We start from the raw sequence: 12,158 nt of genomic DNA, 5'->3' as shown, positions 1-12,158 counted from the left end.
GGAACACTGGCTCTAGGCGTGTGGACTTCAGTAGCTGTGGTACACAGGCTCAGTAGTTGTGGCTCATGGGCTCTAGAGCACAGGCTCAGTAGTTGTGGTGCACGGGCTTAGTTGCTCCGTGGCATGTGGGATCTCCCCAGACCAGGGCTCAAACCCATGTCCCCTGCATTGGCAGGCGGATTCTTAACCACTGCACCACCAGGTAAGTCCCAATATCTATATTTTAAATATAACCTTTTAAAAAGATCTGGATATGTCCTGGGTTGGATATGTCCTGTCTTTATTCTCCTTATACTCCACAATTCCCTCCAGGCCTTCAGAACTGGATAATAATAAAACTATTAATAACATTGGTAGCTCTCTCTAGATTTTATGCTATGGGGGCACAGTGATATGCCATCTATATCCCCTTTCAGTAAAGGACCCGTTGTCCCTGCTACTGAGAGTGCAGCACTGGCAGTTAGCATTAGCCTCCAGTTGTCAACTTCTGCAAGAACTACCTACCTCGATGACTTCATAATACAATTTTTGCTCCAGTCGGGCAGGTTTTCTCACAGTTTTCCATTTATACTCATCTCTACTTTATGTCTTTGCTCCTATTTTTATTTTTTGAATGCCCATCCTTCCTGTCATCTAAATCTTACCTTTTCTTAAGGCCCAACTAAAATCTCACCGCCTCCTGAAGTCTTCCTAATTCTTGCATTCTACTTGATATCTTTCTTTCTGAATTCATGAAATACTTATAGTCAGCACCACCCAGCTTAGCACTTAAGTTGTCCCTAATTGTTTCATATCTCAATTAAATAATAAACTATTTAAGGAAGAAAAATGTACATTTCTTAGAGAATATAAAAGAACAGAAAGAGGCTCAAATATATAAAGTATTCAGTAAATGCTTGACTAATAAATCCATAGATTTTTTTTGTTTGTCTTTCAGGGAAAAACTGGGCAAAAATTTCTCCAGGTCATTAGCGTGTCTATATTATTTAGTATCCCAATTCCTAGAGACTACTTTTTTTCATATACTAAAACAAACAAAAAGACCTTATCAAAAATATTATTCTTTTTCTGTTCTAATTTATGTGAATAAATCATGCTTATATTTCATTTTTAAATCCACCTCACCTTTCAACCTTTTATCCATGCAATTTGGGCTACAAGGAAGGCAGGTATGAACAAATATTTAATGACCCATGGATTCCCACTTCCCAACATTCCATGCCTTTTAGCTATCCTACACAGATACTTTAACTCTACTGTGGACAGATTTCTGAATAGTTAATATTAAAAGGGCTTCACTTGTAAATACCTGACTACCTTTAATAGCTATGAGAAGCATTACTAAATTTGCATCATCTACTCTCAGGTTCTCTGAACATACCACACGTGTTTTCAGGTCAGGACATTAAAATAAATGGGTTTGTGAGTCATGAGAGATATCCCCTATAGTCAGAACTCTGCAGGCATTCATATAAAGTTTCCCTTTGAATAGTCTGTAAAATGTAGAAAGCTGTATACTTATAAAGCCTCTCAACATAATGTTTTATAGAAATATTCTATTTTGAATCTTTTCATGGAAATGCTTTAAGCTATGGTGATTTGCTCAGTGGTTCAAAGAATAAACTCAATGTTTTAATATCTATGTCCTTATAGTTGTTTTTTTTTTTTTCTTCTATCTCTAGGTGTAAAATCTTCTATCTCTAGGAGTATACTCTTCTATCTCTGGGTGTACAGTCTTCTATCTCTTCAAGTATAATTTTATCTCTATAGTTGTAAAGTCTTCTATCACTAGGAGTATACTCTTGTATCTCTAGGTGTATATACTTGTATCACTAGAAGTATAATCTTTTATCCCTAGCTGTAAAGTCTTCTATGTCTAGGAGTATTTTCTTCTATCTGTCGGAGTATAGTCCTCTCTCTCTAGAAGTATAATCTTCTACTTTTAGTTATAATGTCTTCTTGTCCTTATAGTTTTTAAAAAATATTTATTTATTTATTTATTTTTGGTTGCACTGGGTCTTAGTTGCAGCATGCATGTGGGATCTAATTCCCCGACCAGGGGTCGAACCCGGGCCCCCTGCACTGGGAGGATGGAGTCTTACCCACTGGACGGCCAGGGAAGTCCCTATGTCCTTACAGTTTCTAGTTTAATTATAAACCTAAATTTTTTCTATACAATGTCCTTAAAATGCTTAAAAGCTGGAAGCAAATTAGAATAAAAGAATTCTAAATAAGGAAAATTAAATGTTCAAAGGGAGTTTTATTTACATTGAGAAACATCAGCACATACTTTTACCTTTTCAAAATCTTCAGTTGTGAACTGTTTAGAAGCTACATAAAGCAGCCCTTCAGGATCAATGGCTTTCTTTAAAGTATGTTGCACAGTAGGAAGAAGTGGGTGGCAAGGAGATGACTCATTGCAGTTAATCAATAATCCAAATGCCTCTATGAGATTAGCTGGAATCAAACTGCAATCCTACGTCAAACAAAAATGTAAAAGGCAAATATTAAACACTGGCATTTTCATAAACACTTCAAATTAACTATTATTTAGAATTATTATTTAAATTATTAGAATTATATTATTATAATATTAATTAAATTATGAAACTATAATTGTAATAATTATTTTATTATTTGTTATTATTAATTATTATTTAAAGTGATTCTCAAATAGCATGGGAACTTTGTGATAATAAATTTTTCTAAAATGCTTTTTACTGAGTACCTTCTTACACATTATTCATTAAAGCCTCTCCCACTACCTATTCAAATAATAATTTCTAGTGAGCAGACACCTGCTTTGCATGACTAAAAACTGAAAATTTTCAAACAATTGTGTCATTATTTAGTTCTAGTACCCAATTAAGTATAGAAATTAAGCACAGAAATAATAATAAAACATTAAGAACAATAAAAACATTAAGATTAAAATCTGTGACTAAATTCCCTGAACAACACTCTAACAATAAGATACACATATACTTTACCATCTGACCAATTAGAGTATTGGTTTTCTGTACATTTCTTCTTGAAGATGAATCCATATCAACAAAAGACCAAAAACTGCACTGAACTGGAAAAGTCATTTGCTGATCCATATCATCCCCAAACTTCTTTCCCGAGATGTATACTGTGATGCTTCTACTTTCCACAGCTAAGTCAAAAGACATTATCCATTTGTTATTTAAGTTCACTTTGGTCTATATGTCTATAAATTAATAAATATTATTATACAGAATTTTACAGTCTAAATTTGGATAGTAAAAACACAAGTAAATTTGATTGTTTTACAAGATATGGCTAAATTAGAGGATCTGCCATAAAAAAGAAGAAGGAAAGAAAAACATTTGAATGTTTATGTGTCCCCTGACGATGAGTATCATCAGTCCAAAGCATGTAGCTAGAATCGTGAATTGGGAGGAATAGGCAGAGAGTAAGGAGAATGGTCATATAGTGCAGGTAGTGCAGGCTTACAAGGGAGGCTGAAATTAAACAATGTTCTGGGGGTTTTTTTGTTTTGTTTTGTTTTGTTTGGCTGTGTCATGCGGCATGTGGGACCTTAGTTCCCTGCCCAGGGATCGAACCCACGCCCCCTGCATTGGGAGCGTGGAGTCTTAACTACTGGACTGCCAGGGAAGTCCCCAACAATGTTCTTTTATGTGCCAAAACAAATAATAGAAAGTGGGCCATCTAAGTAGGAGTGACTAGGAGAAAATATATCTCAAATTCAACATGTGAGAAACCAAATTTATCATTTCTCCTCCTCAAATGGCTCTTGTGCATTACTCACAATTAGGAGAATCACCACTGATCCACTTAAAACCCAAACAAAAAATGTGGAAACATCCCATTCTCCTTTCTATCCTCCCCTTATTCCTTATAAGCATTCAATCTATGGATTCATTTCTATTCCTAGGATGCTATCTCCCAAATATTTCTCAAATTAGTCTTCTCTCCGTTCACGATAAGAGTTTTTTGTATACATGTTTATTTTTCTTTTGGATCATAAGGTAAATATATATTTAACTATATAGAAACTGCCAGAGCAGTTTGCAAAATGGTTGTACTATTCTATACTCTCATCAACAATATATGAGAACTCCAACTTCTCTACATCCTTGGTAACATCCGTTGTTGTCGGTCTTTTTAATTTTTGTCATTCTAGTAGCCAGGGCCAGCCACATAATTTGTAGGGTCCAATGTAAAATAAAAATATGGGCCTCTTATTCAAAAAGCAGGGGAAAATGCTTTTTTTTATATACAGCTTTTTCTTTTAAGAATATTTTATTACTTATAAAATGTAATAGGGGTGATGTGGAGAGATCAGAACCCTTGTGCATTACTGGTGGGAATGTAAAATGGTGTGGCCACTGTGGAAAGCAGTTTGGTGGATCCTCATAAAGTTAAACATAGAATTACCACATGATCCAGCAATTCCACTTATAGGTGTACATGCAAAAGAGTTGAAAGCAGGCACTTAAACAGATACTTTTACACCAATGTTCATAGCAGCATTATAATAGCCAAAAGGTAGAAACAACCCAAGGGTCCATTAACAGATGAATGATTTTTTAAGTGATTATATAAATATATATATATAATCCCTTATATATATTGGAATATTATTCAGCCATAAAAAGGAATGAGATTCTGTGAAGAGGCAAATTCACAGAGACAGAAAGTCAAATAGAGGTTTCCAGGGGCTAGAGATAGGGGGGAATAGAGAGTTATTGTTTAATGAGTACAGATTTTCTGTTGGGGATTATGAAAAAGTTCTAGAAATGGATAGTGGTGATGATTGTGTAACATTGTGAATGTACTTAATGCCACTGAACTGTACATTGGAAAATGGTTAAAATGGTCAATTTTACATTGTGTATTTTATCAATATTTTTTTAAAAAGGAATGAAGTGATACATGCTACAACATGGATGAACCTCAAAAACATTATGCTAAGTGAAAGAAGCCAGTAATAAAAGACCACAAATTGTATGATTCCATTTATATGAAATGTCCAGAATAGGCAAATCCATAGAGACAGAAAGCAGATTAGGTTTCCGGGAACTCTGGGGAGAGGGGGCATGGGGGGGTGACTGCTAATGAGTACAGGGTTTCCTTTGGGGTAATGAAAATGTTCTGAAAGTGTAACAGATAGTGGTGATGGTTGTACAACTCTGTGAATATTCAAAAAGCCACTGAACTGTAAATTTTAGGTGGGTGAATTTTATGGTGTGCAAGTTATACTTCAATAAAGCTATTACCAGAAAATGTAATAGAAGTAGCTGTCAGTCTAATACTAAAATTTTAAATTATTGACACGAATTTTACCATTTATATTGTACAATTCCAGTCAAATATTTGAGCATTTAACTCATATGCAGCATCATCAGTATTTTGTAGGAAGTATTAATACACAGTTATGTATTTTTGTTCTTATCAGAACAGGGGAAATATTTTTATTTTGCACAAAACTGTTTTTAATTTGTTTCTTGATATTCACACATTTCACCAGCACTCTCTACTGATGAGTAAGGAAGGACTAAAAGGAAAAGGAACAACGGGTTGCCCTATCTTTCCCTTCCCTCCTATATTATCATTTTCAGTGTAAGAGGTTGGCAAATACAGGGAAGTAGCCAAGTAAGAAAGGATATGATGGGGTTCCTCGGTCATTTGTGTTTCTTAGAATGCAACTGCCTATTACAGAAGCAAGTCTGATTCAAATGGAAAGCTTGGCCTCCTTGGGGCTATCAGCTCCCCATCTCACTCAGCGGAAGATGTTTTGAAATGGAACATGGGCACTGAATTGCAGTGTAGTCACAATGCATGAGAGTCCAGCAAGAATCAAACTGATTACAAATTGTGTTAACAAGCCTCATAGTGATCACAAATGCTATTTGAAATAGGGCAGCAAGGCATGATGGACACAGGCATGGATGTATCCCCTCTGCTCACGTTGAAGCTCCACTGTCTTCCTTACAAAACAACTTCAAAGATAAAATCATTAAAATTTTCTTTTTATACAAATTTATTTTATTTATTTATTTATTTTTGACTGTGTTGGGTCTTCATTGCTGTGCGCGGGCTTTCTCTAGGTGTGGCGAGTGGGGGCTACTCTTCGTTGGGGTGCACGGGCTTCTCATTGTGGTGGCTTCTCTTGTTGCGGAGCACGGGCTCTAGGTGCGCGGGCTTCAGCAGTTGTGGCTCATGGGCTCTAGAGCGCAGGCTCAGTAGTTGTGACACATGGGCTTAGTTGCTACGTGGCATGTGGGATCTTCCTGGACCAGGGCTCGAACCCGTGTCCCCTGCATTGGCAGGCGGATTCTTAACCATTGAGCCACCAGGGAAGCCCTAAAATCATTTAAAATTTGAAGATGGTGACAGTAGAGTTTTAACCAAGTGCCAGGCTCTTCTAGGGGGAGCTATACTTATTCCCCACCCATGAAGCAGCACCTGCTAGTATGTGTAAGTAGTGGTATCTCATTGTGGTTTATTTTTCATTTCCCCAATATCCAACTAATGATATTAAGCACTATTTCATGCACTTATTTGTCATTTTGTATACATTCCTTTGTGAAGTCACTAAGTCTTTAGACCATTTTTTTGCTGGGTCCTTTGTGTGTATGTGTTTTTAAGTTGAAGAATGTTTGATTTACAATGTTGTGTTAATTTCTGCTGTACAGAAATATATACATAAATATACATTCTTTTTTATATTCTTTTCCATTATGGTTTATCTCTAAGTCTATGAGTCTGTTTCTGTTTTGTAGGTAAGTTCGTTTGTATCATACTTTAGATTCCACATATAAGTGATATCATATGATATTTGTCTTTCTCTGTCTGCCTTACTTCCCTTAGTATGACAATCTCTAGGTCCATCCCTGTTGCTGCAAATGGCATTATTTCATTCTTTTTTATGGCTGAGTAGTATTGACAAAGTACATCTTCTTTATCCATACATCTGTCAAGGGACATTTAGGCTGTTTCCATGTCTTGGCTATTGTGAACAGTGCTGCTATGAACATAGGGATGCAAATACCTTTTTGAATTATAATTTTGTCTGGATATATGCCCAGGAGTGGGATTGCTGGATCATATGGCAACTCTATTTTTAGTTTTTTGAGGAACCTCCATACTGTTTTCCATAGTGGCTGCACCAACTTACATTCCCACCAACTCTGTAGGAGGGTTCTGTTTTTTCCACACCCTCTCCAGCATTTGTTATTTGTAGACTTTTTAACGATGGCCATTCTGACTGGTGTGAGGCGGTATCTCATTGTAGTTTTGATTTGCATTTCTCTAATAATTAGTGATGTTGAGCATCTTTCCATCTGCCTGTTGACCATGTATGTCTTCTTTGGAGAAATGTCTATTGAGGTCTTCAGCGCATTTTTTGATTGGATTGTTTGTTTTTTTGTTGTTGAGTTGTATGAGCTGTTTGTAGTATATTTTGGAGATTAAGCCTTGTCAGTCACATCCTTTGCAAATATTTTCTCCCATTCTGTAGGCTGTCTGGTTCTTTGTTTTTCAAATTACTGACTTGTTAGAATTGTTTCTATGTTCTAGGTGTATGTCCTATGTCAAATATATGTATTGCAATTATTTTCTTTTTCTTTGCTTGCCTATTCACTTTTTAAATGGCCTTTTTGATGTGTATAACTTTTTAGTTTTGATGAAGTCCAATTCATCAATTATTTTCTGTTTATTGCTTTCTGAGTTTTGTCTAAAAAATCTTTGCCTACCCTAAGGTCATGAAGATTTCCCATGTTTTCTTCTAGTAGCTATATAATTTTAGTTTTTACATTTAGGTTTATGATCCATCTTTAATTAATTATTGTATACAGTTGTGAGGTATGAGCCAATATTAATTTTTTCCATATATATAGCCAGATGTTCCACTATCATTTGTTGAAAAAACTTTCCTTTGTCCATTTTCTTGCTTTGATGCTGTGGCCAAAAATCAAGTAAGCAGGGCTTCCCTGGTGGCGCAGTGGTTAAGAATCCGCCTGCCAATGCAGGAGACACGGCTTTGAGCCCTGGTCCAGGAAGATCCCACATGCCGCAGAGCAACTAAGCCCGTGTGCCGCAACTGAGCCTGCACTCTAGAGCCCGCGAGCCATAACTACTGAACCTGTGCTCTAGAGCCCATGAGCCACAACTACTGAGCCCGCACACCTAGAACCTGTGCTCCGCAACGAGAGAAGCCACCACAATGAGAAGGCTTTGCACTGCAACAAAGAGTAGCCCCTGCTCGCCGCTACAAGAGAAAGCCGACGCACAGCAACAAAGACCCAACACAGCCAAAAATAAGTAAATTAAATACATGAATTAAAAAAAAATCAAGTAAGCATACTAGTGTGGGTCTATTTCTGCATTCTCTTGTAGGGAGAGGCAATATACTATGTGCCCTGAGTATTGCTGCACATTCTTGCCGGTATGCTAAGAGTGTAAGGCCCTAACTTCTCTTGGCCCGATACTTATCTGTCCATATCCTTGTTAGTTATAAATCTGGCCCAAGAAGCATTATCCTAATACTAAAACCAGACAAAAGATATTATAGGAAAACTACAGACCAATATCTCTTGTGAATATACAGGCAAAAATCCTCAACAAAATAACAGCAAATCAAGTCCAACAATGTATAAAAAGAATTATACACCACAGCCAGGTAGAGTTTATGTTAGGTATGCAAAGCTGGTTCAACATTTGAAAATCAATTAATGTAATCCATAATATCAACAGGCATCCATTTATCAACAGGCATATCACATTTTTCAATATGTGATTGAAAAATCACATTATCATATCAATAGGTGTAGAAAAAGCACTTGATAAAATTCAGCACCAATGCATTATTTAAAAACTCTTAGTAGATTAAGAATAGAGTGAAATTCCTTCAACTTGCAAGAGAACTTCTACAAAAAACCTACAGCTAACATCATACTCAATGGTGAGAAACGTGAAACTTTCCTGTTAAGATCAGGAGCAAGACAAGATCAGGATGTTCCTTCTCACCACTGTTTTTCAACATCATATTGGAAGTCCTAGCTAATGCAATAAGACAAGAAAAGGAAATAAATCTGGTCTAATACAAACTCATCTGTTAGCACAACTGAGAGCAAAGCCTAAAACAATGCATTTGCACATTAAATTCCTCTGTTTTTATTTATAAAGGTAAAATGAGAAATGTCATTTAATATAATTTCTCTATTCCTAAAACGTGTACAATACAATCTTAATTGTTAAGTAACTCCTTGACACTGATATGACTATAAGTTAAACAGGTGAAAATTAATTTGAAAAAATACTGTTTACCTGATTGAAGCTGTTCAAGTTTATCTTTTTTCTGTGAAGCCAAGTCTCCTATAAAGCAGATACCACCTTTAGCTAGCAAAGCACTGCCACCTTGAATGCTAACTGCTCCAGTTCCATACTTATTCCTGGATAGAGTAGGAAAAATTTCAGTAGAGACTGGATGACGTATACCACGGGGCACAAGGTTTATACTAAAATTCAAAAGCCTAAGGGAAAAAATAAATTATTCATTACTTATTCATTACAAATATTACTTATTTAATATTTGATTTTCAGAAGTCATAATATATAATAGCTATACAATTAGATTTAATTTGATTCAATGTCTATTGAGCACTAGTGTTATGGATAAAAACGTATATGTAGGACTTCCCTGGTGGTGCAGTGGTTAAGAATCCTCCTGCCAATGCAGGGGACACGGGTTCGAGCCCTGATCCAGGAGGATCCCACATGCCGCGGAGCAACTAAGCCTGTGTGCCACAACTACTGATCCTGTGCTCTAGAGCCTGTGAGCCACAACTACTGAGCCCACATGCCACAACTACTGAAGCCCACACGCCTAGAGCCTGTGCTCCACAACAAGAGAAGCCACCGCAATGAGAAGCCCATGCACTGCAATGAAGAGTAGCCCTCGCTCACTGCAACGAAGAGTAGCCCTTGCTTGCTGCAACTAGAGAAAGCCCACACGCAGCAATGAAGACCCAATGCAGCAAAAAATAATTAATTAATTTTAAAAAAAAGAATTTGTCTCTGCTATGTATTGTCTCAGGTTATTAACAATATATATATATGAGATTTGGTCCTTAACTTGGAAAGCTCACAGCCTAGAGAGATGTAAACAAAAAACTAAAACACGATGTGATAAGTATTAAAATAATGTCATGAGGACATCCATAAAAGATCATTATTTCCTCCTGGATGGAAGTCAGAGAAAGCTATAGAGAAATGACATTTGAACGGGGACTTCCTTTTTTTATGAATTGCTTTCTTTCGTTTATTCAAAATTTTTGCATTTACGCTTGCCAATAGTTCATCATGACTACCCGTTACCTATGTATCAAGATAACTCTTGATACATCCTTTTGCTTTCTAATCTCTTTGCCAATTGCCTCAACCTCTTCATTTCTCAAATTTAAATTATAAGAAAGGAATATGATTATCTTAGCTTAGCTTTTAAATCCTTGCCACAGAAATCATAGCTTGCTGGTGCAATCTACTATGATGAGTAGAGACATGGTCCAAAGAGGGTGAAGCAGTATCTCTTAAATGTGGATAGGTAGATGCTATAAAATGTCTAGTGTATGTGTCATTCCAAAGAATTTAGATGCTAATTTGAAGATATACAATATGGGTGAGTAAGATTTAGAAAGAAAATTTGCAAGCCTATAGAGCAGTGGTTCTCAACCCTAGCTCACATTAAAATTACCTGGGGAATCAACAGGCACATGAAAAGACGGTCAAATCACTACTTATCAGGGGAATGCAAATCAACACCATGATGAGATATCACATCACACCTGTCAGAATGGCTGTTATCAAAAAGACAAAAAAAACAACAAAAAACAACCCAAGCGTTGGCAAGAATGTGGAGAAAAGGGACTACTTATACACTGTTGGTGGGAATGTAAATTGTTGCAGCCACTGTGGAAAACAGTAAGGAGGTTCCTCAAAAAACTAAAAATAGAGTTACCATATGATCCAGCAATCCCACTCCTAGGTATTAATCCAAAGAAAACAAAAACACTAATTAGAAAAGATATATGCTCCCCTATGTTCATTGCAGCATTATTTACAATAGCCAAGATATGGAAACAAGCTAAGTGTCTATGAATAGATGAATTGATAAAGAAGATGTGGTATATATATAATGGAATATTATTCAGCAATAAAAAGTATGAAATCTTGACATTTGTGACAACATGGACGGGCCTAGAGGGTATTATGCTAAGTAAAGTAAGTCAGATAGAAAAAGATAATTGTTATATATGATTTCACTTATATGTGGAATCTAAAAAAAAAAAGAACAAACAAAACAAGACAGAATAGATATAGAAAACAAACTTGTTGTTGCCAGATGGGAGGGGGATTGGGAAAGTGAAATAAGTAAAAGGGATTAAGAGGTACAAACTTCTAGTTATAAAATAAATGTCACGAGGATGTAAGGTACAGCATAGAGAATATGGTCAATAATATTGTAATAACTTTGTATGGTGACAGATGGTAACTAGACTTATTGTGGTGACCATTTTGAAATGTATATAAATATTGAATCACTATGATGTACACGAACATGATATTGCATGTCAATTATACTTTTTAACAAAAAAAAATTGCCTGGGGTTTTTAAAAAATTCTAACGCCAAGCCCCATCCCAAATTATGTAAATTAGAATCTCTAGGGGTGAGCCACAGTCATAATTTTTTTTTAATAAATTTATTTATTTTTGGCTGTGTTGGGTCTTCGTTGCTGTGCATGGGCTTTCTCTAGTTGTGGTGAGTGGGGGCCACGCTTCGTTGTGGTGCGTGGGCTTCTCATTGTCGTGGCTTCTCTTGTTGCGAACTGCGGGCTCAGTAGTTGTGGCTCGCAGGCTCTAGAGCACAGGCTCAGTAGTTGTGGCGCACAGGCTTTGTTGCTCCGCGGCATGTGGGATCTTCCCAGACCAGGGCTCGAAGCCGTGTCCCCTGCATTGGCAGGCGGATTCTTAACCACTGCGCCACCAGGGAAGCCCCATAAATTTTTTTTTAATATTATCCCAGATGATTCTAACATGCAGTCAGGCTGAGAACCTAGTTATATAGAACAATGGGCCTCAAACTTGGCTAATCATTGGAATCAGCTGAGGA

At 36.5% G+C, this 12,158-nt stretch overlaps 1 protein-coding gene across 2 annotated transcripts in view; it reads right to left on the bottom strand.

Annotated features, from left to right (window-relative positions):
* The window catches only part of MCMDC2 (minichromosome maintenance domain containing 2), a 37,278-nt gene that overhangs the window by 11,046 nt on the left and 14,074 nt on the right, over positions 1-12,158 (bottom strand). For both annotated transcript variants that reach the window (XM_060127813.1, XM_060127814.1), the window contains 3 exons: positions 9,316-9,521; positions 2,991-3,157; positions 2,297-2,476 (listed from right to left, as the gene is read on the bottom strand). In XM_060127813.1, the coding sequence (XP_059983796.1) occupies positions 2,297-2,476; positions 2,991-3,157; positions 9,316-9,521 (553 nt within the window). The remainder of the gene's footprint in view (positions 1-2,296; positions 2,477-2,990; positions 3,158-9,315; positions 9,522-12,158) is intronic.

Source organism: Lagenorhynchus albirostris, chromosome 17, assembly GCF_949774975.1.
Source record: "Lagenorhynchus albirostris chromosome 17, mLagAlb1.1, whole genome shotgun sequence".
NCBI classification, from domain to species: Eukaryota; Metazoa; Chordata; class Mammalia; order Artiodactyla; family Delphinidae; genus Lagenorhynchus; species Lagenorhynchus albirostris.
This window is presented reverse-complemented; position numbering and strand designations above follow the sequence as displayed.